Here is an 18,489-nt window from a genome sequence, read left to right as displayed (position 1 = left end):
AATAGATTTTGCTGAAAGTTGCTGGGGTTATGTTCTGAGTCTGAATTCACTATGGGTTCAAGTGCTGATAAAACATGACCATCACACCCCTGAGTAAGACAGGTAAGAAAGGGCAGAATGGAATGCTTCTTCCAAGAGAATAATGGAAATGGCAAAACTCAGGAGGTTTTGAAAAGATGGGATAGTTCAAACACATCCTCAGATTTGTCAGATCTCTGCCAACACTGTAACAATAGCTTTCTTTTTAAAGGAACTGTTACCAATCACCTTTGCAGCTGTTCACGTTAGTTAATAGAAGAAAAAACAAACAAAAACCACAGACTCAAAGAAACCTCAGACCAAGATTTTATTTTTTGTTGGTAACAGACATTTGCTTTGTCAGCCTGATGTACAAAAAAAAGATCAAACCAAACCCAAAATCAATTCATGAGATCCCTCAACTGTAAGGTAAGAGGAGCTGCTAATTAAGTACATGATGCCCAGGACTAGAGGCTTGGGAAGGAAGTGTTCTACAGAAGGGGACTGTACCTATCAAATTGGGAAATTGCATTTGTCTTAAAAGAAATAATCACTATCCTTTTTTGTCCAGTCCTTTGTTTCTGCTGTGACATACAGCCTTGCTGTAATGACATTACAGAGACATGAACAGAAACACCCTTTTTTTCTAAGAATCCTGGTTTTCTTAGCTGGGTTCTTTGGCCCTAGTATGCCCTGCCTTTTCCAGACAGTGTTATCCCCTTTTTACAGCTCCAAGGACCTTACCTGCAGAGCCAGCATGTTTCAGAGACTGCCTTTGGAAAAGGGCACAGTAGGCTATGGTTAGTAGCTTTGGTGAGCAGCTTGGTGCTCTGTGGCAGACATACCACATCACGGAGCTGAGACACTGCCAGAGGCACCAACTACTATGGAAGCAGGAAGCCTCTGTTCATTTCCTGTTTCATGTGACTGAGAACTCTTTAGAGTCAATATATTAAACTGGTGTACAACCAGGAGACAGGGTGCCAAGATACCACTTTCCTTGCTCATGGAGACACTCCAAAAGCTGCTGCTGTGCATCTTTACTATGTGGTTTCTTAAGCCTGAGGTCTTTTGTTACAACTTGGATGAAAAAATTTGTTCTCCTATTCTTAACAATGTAGTTAGAATGCTATAGGTATCCCTGATTAACATTTCAATCTTCCCTTGCAGTCACAGAAAGCCATTTCACCTTGCTGCATCTGGCACTGGTTAGAGGCCACGAAATTTTACTTCAAGGTTTGTGAAAAATTGATTTCTTTTACAAAAAGAGGCATTTCTACTGAAGAAAAATCCCCATTAAAATGAGCAAGAGGTCCAAATGTGAAGTATACTTCAAATCTGGCTCAGAACTAAAGCTCTGTGGTTAACTAAATTAGAAAAACCAGAATTTTTTTTTTTACATCAGATAGTGCAAATTGTGTTAAAATTCTTCCTCAGCTTGTCTGGAACGGGAGCGTTTCAGCTGCAGCAGCCTCTCCACAGTGTCTGCAATGGTTCTCTCTCCATGCACCTTGTTATCCCGGGTGCGGATGTTCACTGTTCCACTCGCCTTCTCCTTTTCACCAACAACTAGAAACAACCAAGATGCAAAGGAATGAATTCAATGTTTAGCGAGTTATTTTTTTTCCTCCTATTCCTGTAAAACTTCAGGCTTACTAAACAAATTTTATATAATACACTTGGAGATTGTATTTCTCTGGTACCCAATCTACATTCAGAAGAAAAATTCTTTGAAACAACTTCTGAATATAAATTAGGTGAGAATTTTTTTCCTTTATAGGCTGATTGATTGTAGTCCTGAAAGTGAAACGTGGCTGTGTGTTATCTGTATCAAATGCCTTAAGTTTTATTTAACAGAACTTTTATCATGATTCTGTCAGTTACTCTGAAGGTAGAGTTTCTCTGTTAAAGGCTCTTTTGAGTCTAGTGGATCCCAGATAGCTTTAAGGTTAATGACAGTCCCCAAATTTACATGACAGGAATAACATGCTGCTTCAAATCCTGTACTTCAGGGTCTGTTTTAACTGTCCCTGCAACACCCTCTCTGAAGGAGGCTTCTCCTATGCATGTATAGCCCAGGAGAGCACCCCAGCTGAATGCAATGAAAATATGGTTATTTCTTTTGCTACATTAGAAACAAGAGCATAAATTACTGAGAGGATGGAAAACCACTAAAGGATTTGTCTGAAAAAGGACAAGAGACTTCATATGTTATCTCCACACTGGTGACCAAAGGATGGGAAAAACCTTTTTCTAAAGCAGCAGTAATGCCTTAGGTCACAGTGATCTCCTTTCAGAGACAGCTGTACAAATCAGGAATGCCTATCATGTAGTCAGGAAAGGCCCTCTGCAATGGAGACTCTTAGAACAAAGTGACCTAAAACACTCATTATAATTCTGCCTTACTCACAGAAGATCTGATCCTGTAACAAGAAAGTGAAGCAGGATAAGGTAACAACAAAAACATTACCCAGAATAAAGTTGTACTGTGCAAGCTGAGCATTTCTGATCTTCTTGTTCAGTGTGCACCCAGGATCTACATCAACATCTGCCATAAATCCAGCATCATGGAAGTCCTGCCGGACCTAGGAGAAAAAGTATTTAGACTGTCACTACAGGATATTCTTGACCATAAACTATTTATGATTTGTAGAGTAGGCCAGTTGAGATGATCTGACCCCTAAAACAAGGCCACTGTCATAGGCTCAGGCACTGGAGACAAGCCCAGTTCAGGAAATTAAAATACATCAGCTATCAAGCAACTACATATACAGAAAATAAATAAGCATTGATGTGAACATCTAATGTTTGGGCTGAATACTTATTTGAGTTCAATATTATAAAAGGCAGCAGGATGGTGGAGCTTACTGATTAGAAGAGATTTTTTTATATATATTTTGCAGACTATTTAACTATATAGGGTGCATGAAAGGACTACAGGAGATCATTGCTGGACGCTAAATATGCAAAGACCTATTTTCATCTTTTCTACTGCTCTGCAAGATGCACATGACCACAGGAGACTAGAACTTTAAGGTAAGACAGCTTTTGAGCCAGAGAGAAAAAACAAGTTTTCCAAAAATAAAAGTCTCACAAAGATGAGCACTTTTAATTTTCTGTATCCAAAATTTAACTCAGGTTATCTTTAAGGTCAATCTATAACTTCAGCAACAAACTGTCACTGCAATATAAAAATGAATCAACATGCAAAGACTTTGAACATCACGAGATTAAGACTATTAAACATTAATAACCAAGTATTTCAGCTAAATACAATATACTGAAAATTAAGTCCCAAAACCATATACTTTACCTTTTGAGCATACTCATCACATGCTGGTCCCACTGGTACCACCATTACTTGTTGTGGGGACAGCCAGAGCGGCCTTCAGTAAACAAACAAAACAAGTTTATACAGCTTTCAGAATTCTGTCATTACAAAAGATCCAACATACAGATAGGAGTAAAATCTACAGAAGAGACTCATCAAGCCAGCTGCTTAAGACTGGGTGATGACAGCCCTATATTCATTACAATTTATCTCACAAAAATAACTGAATGTCTTAAACAATTGGAGTGTGGGCAAAAGCACTTGCTGACCAAAGATTCCATGTTGTGTTTTACAACAGACAACAAATTGTAATTGAGTTGTTGAACTTATTACTAACTCAACACAGGAAAATATTTACTTTTTAGTTTTGTTTTAATCAGAGAGGTCATTCCCAGTGGGTACTACATTTATATATTACACAGGTAAAGTAAACCACATACATAAATTACTCTTTACAAGGCAGCCCAGCTGCAAAAGCAGTAGGGAGACATGTGCCTTGGGCAAAATAGCAGTATGCTGCACCTGCACAAGCAGTATGATGTAGAATCTTCCATATCTTGAATTATTTAATATCTGAGGAAGGTGGGTCAGAAGAATTGCCCTGTGATATTCCGATGGCATGTCTCCGTAGCAAGCAAATAGAACAAACCAACCCTCTTGACTCTTGGATGGTTGGGGCTAGTTTCTCTCCTGAAACTTTTGCTCAAACTGGAATATTAGCTTTTCAACATTACCATTTGCCTCCATAGTTTTCAGTTAGAATGGCAATCATTCTCTCCACAGATCCCAAGATAGCCCGGTGAATGATAACTGGTCTTGTTTTGTCATTACCATCATGGCTGTAAAGAAAGGGTTTGTAAGATTTTTTTCTTGATTCGACTTACATCTGTAAGTGTCAGTGAAGTTAGATTATAAGAACTTAAAACCACTATCCTCTGTGCTTACCTGACAAAAGTGAGGTTAAATCTGACTGGCAGCTGGAAGTCAAGCTGAATTGTAGCACATTGGTGGTAGCGGCCAATGGCATCTTTAATCTGGATGTCAATCTTAAAAACAAAAAGACACGAACTTTCACTACAGCTTAAGAGATGAGCATTCCCCCTGAGAGCAAACTCATTGTTTTGAGATGGAAGGTTTCACTCAATGCAGAGGAATTGTATGTAGTTTTAGACAGTGCAGTTTTACTTCAGCCTGCATTAGGATTTAAGTGATTTGCAGGTTCTGATGCAAAACTGTTAGAGCTAAGACCAGTGTGAGTAAGTCAAGAGACAATACTTCACAGGGGAACTACATTGAGTATCTCAGACTATTTTTTGTGATTTTCAATCTGGGGCTTTTAAGGGCCTTTCATTGAGTGAATTCAGTAGCATGTAAGTGCAGAACTGAACATGTCTGCAAAAAAGTAAGATTTCTTCATCCTCAAATTGGCAAACTTACACTTCTTTATTATGCAGTTAAGTAGTCCACTTACCAGTAGGGAATCATATCAATCAATGACACTTGTCCTGACCTATGAGTCAAGCCTATTGTTTTTTTGCATCTAACATTTAAATGCTGAGTAGACTTATGATACAAGTTAGACAGAGAACATTGATAGAAAATAGTAGATTTATAGTGTCCTGACCTTATTTATTTATTACATTGCTCACTTACTCATCATTTTACCAGTTTATATGCTGTGGCTCTGCACCTTATTTTCATTTATGTATTACACATGCAGAACAGCATTTTAGTAACTCAAGACCTAAATTTCTTTCAATTTTGTATTCAGAAGTCAGAGTTTATGATAGTTCAGCTAGTCATCATAAAGCTTCTATCAAAATAAATTATTTACAACCTACTTTATTTTCACATCCAGACTGTATTAGGAGCAAGTGTGAGGTTAATTAATGTTGACAAATGTTCCTGTATATTTGCCTTCTTTCAATCAAATGAAGAAATTACTAAATCTTGTTTGCATTTCACATTATAAATGATTAGCTGATATAAAACATTTCACCTACAACACAATAAACTGAAACTGAATCATTAGCATACAAATAGAGTAATCAGAACAAGTTTACTAGATGAGAACACAGACATAAATGCAGTGTGGGTGTATTAGGGAAAGATTTAAAAACAGTTTTGTAATGCTCTCTGTCCTTATGCACAACGGTATCATGAAATTTCTGAAAAGTCCTACTTAATCTGTCCAAACAGAGGAGAGAGCTTTTAAAACCCAACAAACTCACATAATCAATGTACCAGGCTTTTTACACTACCAAACTCCATCAGTAACTCAATGCAGCTACAAAATTCTGCAGTAAAAGAAGTAAAAATTTGCTTAACCAGTAAGTTTACTTTTGTTTTTCTTGTGACTTAGGATTTACTTATCACTGAAAGGATTATTTCTAATGCAGCAGCTACTTTGCTAAAACAGATCTTACAGTGCCACCTTCTGTTCATATCACCCACTAAACCACTCAGTTCTGCTTAAGCTGCAGACAACTAGTTTATTCATGTAAACTGGATTTATGATTGAAATGAGTGTTAATCCATTAAAACTATGTGAAAATTAAGATCACAAAGTATTATTAATCTCTCCAGTATGTCAGTTTGTCTGGAAAAACAGAAAATTTCAGCCAAACATTATCTTAAAATGGTATTAGATAACCAGAAAAAAAAATCCCTTCTTCCTCATCCCAGCCTTTTGCCTTATCCAAACAGAAATAAAAAGCTGAAACCAGCTAGGGGTTAGCACATACTAACCTTAGGTCCATAGAAAGCTCCATCACCAGGATTTAACTCCCACTTCTCACCGAAAGCATTGAGGCTGTTTTCGAGTTGCTGGACATAAAGGAAACACACTCAGTATTTCTTTCTATGTTACAATATCAGGTCAACCTGCTACTACAGATAGGGGACACTACCAAATTCTCAGTACTTCTCAGTTACTGCTGAAACTTGGCTATTGTCTAAAAAGGGAAGTTTTGGAAGAGCCTCAGATTAAAAAAAATAATGAAAGTCTAAATTTAACAAACAAAATTAATGTAATCATTTTGGAAGAGGACAAACAAGCATTAGCTAAGATGCAAGAACTTTTTATGCTAGTTCAAAGTCTGTATATAATATTGAGATGAGATGCACTCTGGTACACCAAATGTCTGTTCCTGTCCTGCCTTCTCCCCGGCACTGCACCTGCAGGGGCTAAGCCCATCCCTTTCAATCTCACTTTCAAGAAATCGATCTAAGTCTTATTACAGGAGCTGTCAGAACTGGTTCTCTTCCTCCTTTTTTTCATTATCAAAAAATACAGGGAGAGAGTTGCTTTGATGCTGACATGGAGACTGCTTCTACACTGCGAGCAGGCTATTTTCAGCAGTTGGGCTGAACTGAGGACAGTTATTGACTATTACTGCTCATGCCCAACTTCACTGTGCCTCCCAGAAGGCAGTTATCTTCTTACAGAACTTTCAGCTGCAGATGAAAGTTTTTCACAGAAAAAGTTAATAAAACTACTGTTTACCTTTTCAGCCTTATTCCACACTTCAATGTCTCCCAGGTACTTTTCAGGACGAGTGGAGAGGTTCAGTTTAAAGGAGAATCCAAAGACATCATACACAGTACGCAAGAACTGCAGGCAACTCTTTATCTCCTCTTCAATCTTTATGACAACAGAAATAAGTGTGTCAAACATAGAAAAATCAGTTAATCCGATTTTAATGCCTGATTTCCTTTAACTGCAGCACATACCTGCTCCATAGCACAGAATATGTGAGCATCATCCTGTTGGAACCGGCGCACTCGAGTGAGTCCCGTGAGAGCTCCCGACAGTTCATTGCGGTGCAGGACACCAAAATCTGCCAACCGTAGTGGCAGCTCACGCCACGATCTCGGGCGATGATCAAACATAAGGCTAAAGGAAAAGTTTGTTACTTGAAGGCCATTGAGAATCAAAATTCTGCAGAGAACAGCCAATGAGAAGTGACTTAGCCAGTGACTAAGCACATGCAGACAAAGCCAATGGTGCAATCCGGTTTTGTTAGGAAAACAAATGCACACTTTTCATAGCTGGTAGGCTTTCCCCACCCCACAGAGAGAAGACATAACACCTACTGAAACAGGGTACTAAAAACTGAATGCCTAAACTGGCACAAAATTGACAATGCCCCAATATCTATTCTGGATATCTAGGTTTTGTAGTAGCAAGGTATGCTTCAGTTCTAAAACACAGTAACTGTAATGATGGAAAAAAAGGCATTTCTCAGTGTCTCAAGTGAAGAGAACATGTAGACAAAAACACTCATAATTACATAATTCCTGAGAGTATGAAAACCTGAAGACAGCAATCTTTACATACAATTAGACAGGCAAAACAAGAAGGGGGGGGGTGTTTTTGTTTGTTTTTCCCAATTAACATCATCTCTGGTAAACTGGATTTGCTATGTATTTACCAGTGTCCAGGGCAGTTCATTGGCTTCAGTGCAAAGATTTCCTTCTCCACTTCAAAAGAAAACATGTTATCACTGTAATGCTGCCAGTGCCCTGAAGTCATCCATAACTTGCTGTTGAAAACATTTGGAGTGACAACCTCCTGGAATCCACGTTTTCGATACTCACTCTAAAATGAAAAACCCAGTACATAAAACAACTAACAAAGAAAACCAAAGTACAGACTTCAATCCACAGCCATTGAAAAAAACAAACACTGCCATACAAAAGTCCATGACTTAAGAAGGAAATGAGGAAGAGAAAAATTCAAGCTGGATATGGCAGGATACATCCCTTCCACCAGCACCACCCTTCCCCCAAACAATTTCTCTGTAGTAAGCAAGAAGAACAAGTTTTCTCCCTGCAGACAAAGCAGCAGTCTCTAATTACTCAATGGTACTTGATAGTACCTTGCAGCCCAAACATACAGTAATAGCACAGAAAAACTATTACAACAGGAAGATCAGGATTTTTTTTTCTGCATGTATTTTCAAAACAATTTGGTCTACAGGGTCAAAATAAGTAAGTTTATTAAAACAAGTCAATATGCATCAGTGGAACAGCAGTAGTGTGAGCTTAGCTGTACTATAGGATACCAAAGAATTCATACAATAAAGCATCTTTATTACAGCTTTAACTGAAGGTATAAAGTACTGATAAAACATAGTTTTGCAGAGATTGTAACAAGAGAATTTAAAGAAACCAGGTTTATTTAGTGGTTTACAGAACTAAGAGATTAAAATAACTCGAAATGAAGGGCTATTAATACTGTTACATGTAGCATGCTGTTACATATTTTTCTGAGATTTCCAAAAGACACTACTTACCCGGATGAATTCAATTAATGTGTTATAAATGTAAGCTCCTTTTGGCAAGAAAAAACAGCTACCAGGGCTGAGCTCATGGAAGAAGAACAGTTCTTGGTCCTGCAGAAAAATAACACTTGAAAAGCTTAGTATTTGCACCCCAACTTTTTCACTTAACATCACAAACTAATTACTACTGACTGGGCATCATTAATCAGTTTCAAAAAGAAAAACCTGGGAAAAAAGTGCAATATCCAATAGGTAAGGTGCATTTTCACTAGTATTTTTATGTCCATCAGTAGTCACAGGGGAAGGAGATTGTTCAGTTTGTGTTTCATTTTTGACGGTCCAAAACTTCACACTGAGCTCCCAACTGTGCCCCCACAGCTCCCTTTGTAAAAGTAAATGTTTCATTCTGCTTCTGCAGCTAATTATTTGCACATGAACTGAATGCGTGAACTATCGTTGGCTACTGTTGTGACAAAGTGTGCAGATGCTTGAGACCTGCATAGTGAATTCTTCTCTATTTTAACACGATTTACCAGCAGCAGACATTGTAACAGTGATCAGAATTTGCAGTTATATGACAGGAGTTTATTAAAAAAAACCAAACGAAAAAGCAGCCTACGAAAAAACGTAGCTTCTGTAATCACAAAGAACTGAACAGTATGAACAGACCACAGCAGCGAACATTGCCCACAAACTGGAGCATTCACGTGTTGCAGACTGAAGTGTTTCTGTTCTGTTCTGACTGATCTGTGAAATAAGGATGTCATTCAGTTTAAAATAGCACAAGCTATTTGTTCTAGGACTGTGATGCTTGAGAGAAAAGCACCTGACTTTGCAACTCAATTTAAAATAAAATTGTGTCACATCTCGGTTGTGGCAGGAAAGTGTGTGGTGTGTTCAAGATGCATCTAGTTAAGGGGTTATATCCACACAGTGTTTTTGAAATACATTACCAGAAAAACTGTCTCACCCGCCCAATTTTTCTGTGATCTCTGTTTTTAGCCTCCTCCTGGAATTTCTCCCATTCCTTCAGCATTTTTGCATCTGGGAATGAAATCCCGTAGATCCTCTGGAGGGATTCCATATCAGCTTTGCCTTCCCAATAGGTAGAAGAATTCTGTGTGCAAAAAATAAATTTAACACAGAAGGGAGGAGCCTCCACATTTTACTACTACTGCCTGCTATGAAAAGGCATACAATTATTAACAAACAATTGTCATGAAAGAACTAAGACATAAGGAGAATTCTAATCTTAAATTCAGAGCACTGATCAGAAAAATCCAAAAAGAAGAGGGGAACACACTAAAAAATGGTTTCAAGCTCTCTCTTGTCTTTTTCTAAAGCCTATCTGCTCTCTTTGTAGGAATACCTTTCCAACTATTTATTCACAAATAGCTATAACCCTCAGCTGAGAAGAAACTATAAACTAACTGATACAGTTCAGCCAAAACTTAAGCCAAACTTGTGTTTCTCTTTGTACTGCAAGTGCAAGCCCCAGACACCTGGTCAGGGTTCACACCATGTGAATACCATTCTAGCACACAACCCTTTCACAACAGGCAACACGAAGATTTTAGCCAGACTGCCCATTTCTCAGTACATTCCTGCCTCAGCCCAAAGACAGCAACACATTTTCAATGGAAACATTTGTCTAAGGCAGTTTCAACACTTACCTTATGAATTTTTATGGTCTTTATCTTGCCTGTATGTCTGACATGAGGCCCTCTGCATAAATCTATCAAGGGACCACACCTAAGAACAGGAAAGCATTTATTTGGTATATTTACTTCTAGAACCATAAATCCAGTAATACTACGATCAACACACAATTACCTGTATACTGTAGTAGTTGGAGTATTGACCTTCTCATTCAGAATGCGACACTTGAATTTATTATACTGAGAAGAAAAGCAGCACAAATACTTTTTAAGTCCTTGTTAAGCAAGAGAACTGGTCAGCAGTTTAAATTATCTGCAAACTTAATAATGCTATGGTGCATAAAAAGAGAACTGTAGAAGAGACAGACAGGAGCACAGACCACTAGTGGAACAAGCTACCGACAGATCAGGTTGTGCAGTCCCTGTCCTTAAGAGAATTTGAAGGCCCAAGTGGACAAGCCTCAAGAAACCTGGTTTGACTTCAGTGTTGACTCCGTGCCCTCTGCATTAGGGTTAGACTGGAGATCTACAGAGGTACCTTCCAGCCTGAATGAAACGTGCTTCTCCTGATGTCCCAACAGTGAAAACTTAGTACTATCTATTTCAGGAATTCCAAAAAATTATTTGCAGCTAGATACTAAAGAGAAAGAGTCAACATCTAGTGTTGCTTGGCAATTTCTCAGAAGTCATCATTCTAAAAGAACATTTTATGAAGCTTTCTGAACGTAGCAGCACATGCAGTTACAGTATCACCACAGCCAAGATAAGACATAATCCACATAAAACACTGCAAATTTACGTCTCTGGGAAATAAATGAAGAATGAGAGTTCATAGATTTTGCCAAGGTCACCCAGGGGAAGAATGAAAATTCTTACAGTCTCAGAAAATCTAATGCATGTTCTCAAAAAGCTCAGAGTTACACCTTTGCTTATTTTTTTTGGTGTTAGATATCACAAATGAGTTTCTAAGAGCGTATCACCTTGAAAAGTTAATTTGATAAAGTTTACAAAGAAACAACCTTCTAAAACAGCCTACCTTAAACATTTCAAGCAGTGTTTCCTTCTTAACTTCCAGTCTCTCAAAGGCTTGTTTTTCCTTCATTATCTTTTTGCATAATGTTTCCAAAGCAGAGAAGTCATTACTTGATACACCCCTACAATAAATATACACCAAAACATGAATATTTTTGTTTTCATTTGCAATTTGTGATCCTGGTGGAATGAACTAGTTTGTAGATGGAAGGCAATACAAAGGACAAAGCTGTTAACAACCACATAACAGTTTTAACACACACATGGCTGTGAGTGCCAACCCCCCAAAACCAGTAAAATACAAAACATACCCTTCCTCAAGGAACATGTCATAATAAAATCCATTTTCTATTGGTGGGCCATAGCACAAACAGCCACCATAGATCCTTTCCATAGCTTCCCCCATTATGTGAGCACTTGAGTGCCAGTATACCTAAAGGAAGTAAAAAAGAGGGAATCAGTGTCATTACACACCATGCATTTCCAAGTGTTTCACTTAAAACCTTTTCTGAAATGCTTAAGGATACACTAGAGCAGTCTGCAGAACAGAAGTGACCTGCCTGACAACACTCTCATCCCAAGAATCAGTATTTCCAATAGGTAGTATTCCCACCATAAAGCTGTTTGCATTCTGGTAGCAAACAATTCTTATTTTCAACATGTTGAAATTATTCAATAATTGTCAAGAAGTCAGGAAACTAATTCAGAAACTTTTTTTCCCATGAACTTCAATTAATGAGCTCAGCACAAAGACCAAAGTGTGTGCTTTCAACATTAGGCTGAGACCCTAATCCAAAGATTTCATTCATGGGAAATCCTGCACACACTATCTTGTAGTACACCTGAGGTTTTGACAAAATGAAATCTCTAAGAGTTAGTCTGCCCTGACTAGTACAGAGGGAAAATATAAATCAGGAGCCTGTCATTTAGACAACTGCTAAGTTTGAATGCAAAACTTTTGTGGTGAGTTTGACAGCTTCTTGTACCAACTCATTTTTTCTGAAGTATTTACAAATTTGCTGGATATCCACATTCATCTGAACGAGTAGCCAAAATAAAGTAGGCACTTTTGTATATACAAACAAAAAGTGAAGTGTACTTGGTACTTTTATCATTGTACACATACAGTACTTTTATGCTCAGTTGTGATCCCAAAGTCAGTGCTCAAGAAGTCAGTTCAAAAGACCTACTTTACATTAACACAAATGTTTCAAATGTAAAATTTTTATGAGAACAAACTTGACATAAACTGCATCAACTGCAAGCAGATTTGGCTACAAATACACAGTCGAATGTACATTATCTGTAGTATTGAAACCCCTCTGTAAGAGGATATGCAGATGCATCTACACTGCAAATCTTTTCCTAGAATCATAGAATGAACTGGGTTGGAAGCGACCTCTGAGATCCCCAAGTCCAACCCTTGATCCAACACCACTGTGACTACTTGATCATGGCACTAAGTGCCATATCCAGTCTCATCTGAAAAATCTCCAGGGACAGTGAATCCACCATCTCTCTGGGCAGCCCATTCCAATGCCTGTCCACTCTCTCTGTAAAGAATTTCTTTTCTATATCCAAGCTAAATCACTCCTGGCAGAGCTTAAGCCACTGCTCTCTTGTTCTACTGCTGATTACCTGGGAGAAAAGACCAACCCCCACCTGGCTACAACCCCCTTTCAGGTAGTTGTAGAGAGTGATAAGGTCTCCCCTGAGCCTCCTCTTCTCCAGGCTAAACAACTCCAGCTCCCTCAGCCTCTCCCCATAGGACTTGCGCTCCAGTCCCTTCACCAGCCTTGTTGCTCTTCTATGGACCCGCTCCAGCACCTCAATATCTTTTCTGAACTGAGGGGCCCAGAACTGAACACAACACTCAAGGTGTGGCCTCACCAGCGCTGAGTACAGGGGAAGGATCACTTCCCTCATCCTCTTCATCTAATGAACACAGTAGAGATACAAGTAAGAACCAGAGGCTGACTTTAATGCAAATTCAAGGGCAAAAAATTTTTAGAAGATACTCACTGCTTGAGCCTCTTCATCTTCAAACTTAAGCAGCTCCAAAGTACAATCCTCCTCCAAAGGACGGTCTAGATCCCAAACCATCTTATTCACTTTAGCAATAACAGTGTTGTCAGCTAATCCCTGACTACAGAATAAATAAAATGTACAATCATAAGTAATAATAAGCATACAGTATTTTGAAATCAGAAAGTACAAGTCCCTCAGATTTGCCCTCAAGTCTGAATAAGACTTAATGAGTGCTCAGAGTGGATACAATGTCATAAGTAAATTCCAAATAAATGAACAGTTTAGCCAGTACTGAACATTTATGAAATATCCTACTTATATTTCAGAAATATGGGAAGAAAATTGTGCAATATACCCAACATTCATACATTCTTTAACATATTTGACTTAGAGGCTGCCAGCTCGAAGTACTAACTTGACTCCTCAGTCCCACTGTCAATATAAGACAGAACTTCTCTCTTAAAAATTGACAAATATTTTTGATGGAGTAACTTCACAGTTTGTATCCACTAGGCAAAACATCCTTTTCTTGATTCCAAATTGCAAAAGCAGTAAGGTTCCAATGATATGACACCTTACTATGAGAGTGCGGAGCAGAAAAAAGGCATCTCACCTTTAGGAATTCCCCAATTTTTGTAATTTTAACACTCAGGGTGTTCCCTGTGTATCGTTCAAAAATACTCCACAGCAAGTATGAGAAACCTGGAGATGTGCAATGCTCTTTTTGATATGTTATCTCCCATGCAAGCAAAAGAAGAGTTAAAATACCCATGCTGTTAACTTCCTCTGAAACCAACTGGAACATCACCCAGCAATCATCTTCCTCAGGCCATGTAAACTGGTTTACAAGTGCTAACATTCAATCTGATCATTTATTACCAAATCAGTTCTTAATGAAACAGCAGGGAAAAATATGCAAGTAAATGTGTATCAGAAAGATCCCAATTCTATTCTTATCTAATTTTAGAAACTATATCTTTATAAAACAAAAGAAAAACTTGCGCTCCAAAACTAAAACCTGACCTGTTACCTTCAGTTTATTGTATACAAGAAGCTTTGAGAAGAGTTGAGATTTCAGAAGAGATAAATGACTAAGAAATTATACATTACCCATGCCCTCAAAGCCGCTCTCTGAAAATGACTGTGTGCATCACAGAATAGAAACATACCTAATTCCACAAGCAATTTGATAAGGAGTAGTCTTCCAAGATTCTGCATCAACTTGCTTGCCATCAGGTAATGTAACTTTAATGGGTTTACTGTCATTTGCAGCTCTTTCTGCAAGAAGTGCGTCGTGTTCAGTTTTAAGTTTATTGTACATCTCTAAACGCTCATTGATAAATGCAGGCCAGGGATTCAGCTATATATAATAAGGACAAAGGAAAATTATTAATAGATTATTAATCTGATAGCACATTAGATCAAGAATGCAAACAACGGATACACTTTGCATAAGCAGCTATATGACAACATGTATGTATGTGCAGTATCTAACAAATCAACACCATTATTCCAGATTATACAGGACTGAATATATCATAATTTTATAAGGCTTCAGTTAAACGAAAATTGTACCACTGCACACCTGTTTAATAAATTACATATGCTACTAAGAAACGACATAGAGTTTATTAAACACGTGTTTAACAAGCTACTCAAGGACAAAAAAATCAACTTGAAAAGACTACACTAGTGCAACACCAAGTCAGTTTTTTCTTATTAAGTCAAAAAACTGAGGCAACACCTCTGCTCTGAGCCACCCGGCCAGGGAGCAGCTCCAGCTCACACACACGTGGAACTGACGTCAGGACTGCCCCGCTGGGCACAGCCAGGCTCTCAGCTCTGCAGCTGGCCCTCTGCAGGCACAGGGATCCGCGTTTACTCATCACGCAGACAGAAAAGACAAGAGCACCTTATGCAGGCTTTGCTCTGCCCCGAGAGCAGCCACCTGCTGCGGGGGGGACTCGGGGCAAAGCACCACCGGGCCGCAGCTGTGCAGGCCTGTTCTGCCCCCCCGCCACCAGCTGCAAAACCCAGCAGTGCCACTTCACGGCAAAACCTGGGAAAAGCCGTAACTGCATCGCCTGATAAAATACTCCAGGACGAGCGCCCAGGGCACGGCACGTCCCACCCCGTGGCCGAGCGCAGCTCACCTCCGACCGCCCTCCATCGCCGGCCCCGTCCTTCATCTTCTTCTTCCCGCAGTCTGCTTTCCTCTCTTCCCCAGCGTCCACCTGAGGAGGCCGAGCACCATTTCCTCACTCTCCAGCAGTCGCTTAAACTCCCCTCAGCCCCACTCCCCGCGAACAGACCCAACCTCCGCGCCGCTGAGAGCCCCAACCCAGCCCCCTGCTCCTGTTCCCCTGGGGCACATCCCACCGCGCCCCCTCCCGCAGCCGGGGAAGCCCGAGGGAAGAGCCGCAGCTCCCTCCTGCCGGGGAAGCCCCTCCGCCGAGCGGCTCCAGCTCCCACCTGCCCGTCCCCTCCCGCCATGGCCGCGCGGAGCCGCCGGGAAGGGGCGGGCGCGCAGGCGCCGCTCGGGCCGCGGCTGATGCAACCGCGGGGGCGGCTCCGGGCCAGTCTGGCGCGGCCCAGCTCAGCTCGGCCTGGCACGCCCTCAGCGGGGGCGTCCCGCGGGGGTGCGGCCGGAGGGGTCGCCGTGAGGGGTGGTTCGTACCCCAGCTCTCGCTGCTGCTGGGAGAATCGCCAGCTCCGGTTGGAAAAGTTCTCCGAGCATCCAGTGACCAACTTATGACCCAACTAGACACCCTGGGCAACCCGTTCTGATGTCTCATCATCCCTTCTGTGAAAAATTTCTGAATGTCCGCCCTAAACCTCCCCTGGCACAGTTTAAGACTGTGGCCTCTAGTCCTGTCGCTTTATCCCTGGGAGAAGAGACCGACCCCCACGTTCCCTCTGAGCCTGCTCTTCTCCAGGCTGAACACCCTCGGCTCCTCAGCTGCTCCTTACAGGGGTTGTGTTCCAGACCCTTCCCCAGACCTGTCGCCCTCCTCTGGACTCACTCCAGTACTCGGGGATAACTGGACACCATTCAACTGAGGCAGAGCTTCAGTCAGGGATGGATAAGTGCTCTTTGTGAAAGAGTCTAAAATAAAATAAAAATTGGGCTGAACAATGCCTGATTTCCTGTGGTGGGGAAGGAGATGGGGAAGTGGAAGAGCTTCTGGGGTGGGTGTATCAGACCTGAACTGCAGGAGCATCTGTGACCATCCCGAGGAAAGGCTCAGCTCGGTGGCTTGGAAGCTACAGACACCTATAAGGAGAGGATGTTATATTCAGGCATGGCTTTTGGTGTGTAGTCTTCTTTCCCTCCTCTCCTTGCTGTTGTTTTTATCTAATAATAATTGCATTTAGGAAGGTTACTTTCAGCACTTTCTCATGGCGGCTGTGGACTCAGCGTGGTCAGTCACAAGGTCTTGCGTGTGTTTGGTAACTTTGGGTGTAGTGGTGAAGTAGCCGAGTTTAAGGAAGATGTTCATTACAAGATTTCATGTTTTCAAGAAACCCTGGTATAGCATTCTTACCTTGAAGAGGCTAAATCATCAGTCAGGGCTTGTCTTGGACCTCTACAGATCATCCAAAATCACTTCTGCTCCCTGGAATAGCTGTCTTCTCTTCACCAGCAGTGATCTGAGAGTTTAGAGTGATTCAGTGAGCTAAAATGTGCTCAGATGGACATTAGATCACCTCAGACTCCATGAACTCAAGTGCTGGCAGTTTTGTATAGCTTTCAGATACTGGTTATACAGCTGTGAAGGATGGTTGAGAGAATATCACCATCCTATTTGACTACAAATGTAGGGCTTAAACAACAATGCAAATACTTTAATCTATTTTTTAAAATATGAAAATAGGAACTTAAAGACAGAATCAGGCCTAGATATGAATAATTAATTCGTTGTCTGAATGTAAAATATGAGCAGCATAAATATTGGCAAAATATTTATTGAACAGCTCCATTTAGTAATATACATAAGATCTTCTGTAGCAATAAAATGTTTAGTAAAGCAAAGAATATTTGATTCATAATACTAATTTTTATATTTGCAGTATATCCTAAAATCTTTTTTGGGCAGATGAATTACAAGTGGCTGAGAGACAGAATATTGCAAAACTTATAGATAAACTTTTTAAGGCCAAAATGAACAAAGACCTGTGCTGATACTGCTAAAAAGAAAAAAGTATTAAGCAATTAAAAAGCAATTGGGAAACGGTAGGACAACTATCCCTTTTTGCCAGAAGATGGCAGCAATGAAACACGCCTGTGCCGATGAGACACATCTGCGGGAGACCCTGCTCACAGCTATTGGCTTTAGGAAACAGGATTTATGGCAAAAAAGTGCAAAACTAAATGACTCTTTTGCTGGCTTCACTCTTAAGCAGCGTAATTAAAGATCTGCGACTGAACTCAGCCATAGTCTGATCGTGTAAATTGATTTCAGTGTGCTTTAATGATTATCAACAGGTGAATGAATAGATGTTTCTGCTTCACATGAAGTTTGTTGGAAAAATTGTGGTCAGAAATCTCACTTGGAATTGCAGTGTCACTTGGCTTATATTTCATTTAGGAAAATTAAAAATTAAAATGAAATCAAAATGCAAATAAAAACTTAAGGCAAATAAAGATATAAAGCAATTAATGACAATGTAGAAAGAAACACAAAAAAAAGGCAAAAAAAAGCTAGTCAGAAGTTTTGAAAAGAGAAGAGTGTAAAAAACGTGTGAAATAAAAGGTAAATGAGCATCCACGGAACTAAGGAAGGGGAAAGAGAATATTCCATAATGTATAACACATTTACACCATTTGCTTGCATCAGCTGCTTTAGGCAAACTGTCTAGTTTGTAAAACAGCACTTGTCTTTCTGTGAAGTGCCTGAGTTTGTTTGCATTTGTGTACATTAAATCAACTCTATTCACTGTGGAGCATTTAATAACTTCACAAACTTCCACCTGACTTGAAAATAAAACTGTATGAACACCACTCATCTACATCCAGGATTCAAAATACACCATTTAAATTCAAGGTTTAGGGGATTTCCATAAGCCCACTTCGAGCAAAGGGTTATCAGCTTCCTTTAAAAAACCATGCAAATATGGGAATCTCGGTTGTGAGACT

At 39.9% G+C, this 18,489-nt stretch overlaps 1 protein-coding gene across 2 annotated transcripts in view; it reads right to left on the bottom strand.

The window, feature by feature from the left end:
• Positions 1 to 322: 322 nt before the first annotated feature.
• The window catches only part of TARS1 (threonyl-tRNA synthetase 1), a 29,187-nt gene continuing 11,020 nt past the window's right edge, over positions 323 to 18,489 (bottom strand). The window contains exons 1-19 of one of the 2 annotated variants that reach the window (XM_071581583.1): positions 15,825 to 15,860; positions 15,506 to 15,586; positions 14,522 to 14,712; positions 13,347 to 13,470; positions 11,636 to 11,757; positions 11,329 to 11,446; positions 10,468 to 10,532; positions 10,308 to 10,386; positions 9,605 to 9,751; positions 8,647 to 8,745; positions 7,783 to 7,949; positions 7,082 to 7,244; positions 6,855 to 6,992; positions 6,098 to 6,175; positions 4,295 to 4,395; positions 4,084 to 4,188; positions 3,332 to 3,404; positions 2,489 to 2,603; positions 323 to 1,587 (exon numbers count right to left, since the gene is read on the bottom strand). In XM_071581583.1, the coding sequence (XP_071437684.1) occupies positions 1,439 to 1,587; positions 2,489 to 2,603; positions 3,332 to 3,404; positions 4,084 to 4,188; positions 4,295 to 4,395; positions 6,098 to 6,175; positions 6,855 to 6,992; positions 7,082 to 7,244; positions 7,783 to 7,949; positions 8,647 to 8,745; positions 9,605 to 9,751; positions 10,308 to 10,386; positions 10,468 to 10,532; positions 11,329 to 11,446; positions 11,636 to 11,757; positions 13,347 to 13,470; positions 14,522 to 14,712; positions 15,506 to 15,586; positions 15,825 to 15,845 (2,136 nt within the window). In that variant the 5' untranslated portion in view covers positions 15,846 to 15,860 and the 3' untranslated portion in view covers positions 323 to 1,438. Of the gene's footprint in view, positions 1,588 to 2,488; positions 2,604 to 3,331; positions 3,405 to 4,083; positions 4,189 to 4,294; positions 4,396 to 6,097; positions 6,176 to 6,854; positions 6,993 to 7,081; positions 7,245 to 7,782; positions 7,950 to 8,646; positions 8,746 to 9,604; positions 9,752 to 10,307; positions 10,387 to 10,467; positions 10,533 to 11,328; positions 11,447 to 11,635; positions 11,758 to 13,346; positions 13,471 to 14,521; positions 14,713 to 15,505; positions 15,587 to 15,824; positions 15,861 to 18,489 lie in introns of those variants that run through there. The other variant, XM_071581584.1, reaches the window with a different exon arrangement.

Source organism: Pithys albifrons, chromosome Z, assembly GCF_047495875.1.
Source record: "Pithys albifrons albifrons isolate INPA30051 chromosome Z, PitAlb_v1, whole genome shotgun sequence".
Classification (NCBI taxonomy): Eukaryota; Metazoa; Chordata; class Aves; order Passeriformes; family Thamnophilidae; genus Pithys; species Pithys albifrons.
The sequence above is the reverse complement of the archived record's forward strand: the minus strand, read 5'-3'. Positions and strand labels throughout refer to the sequence as shown.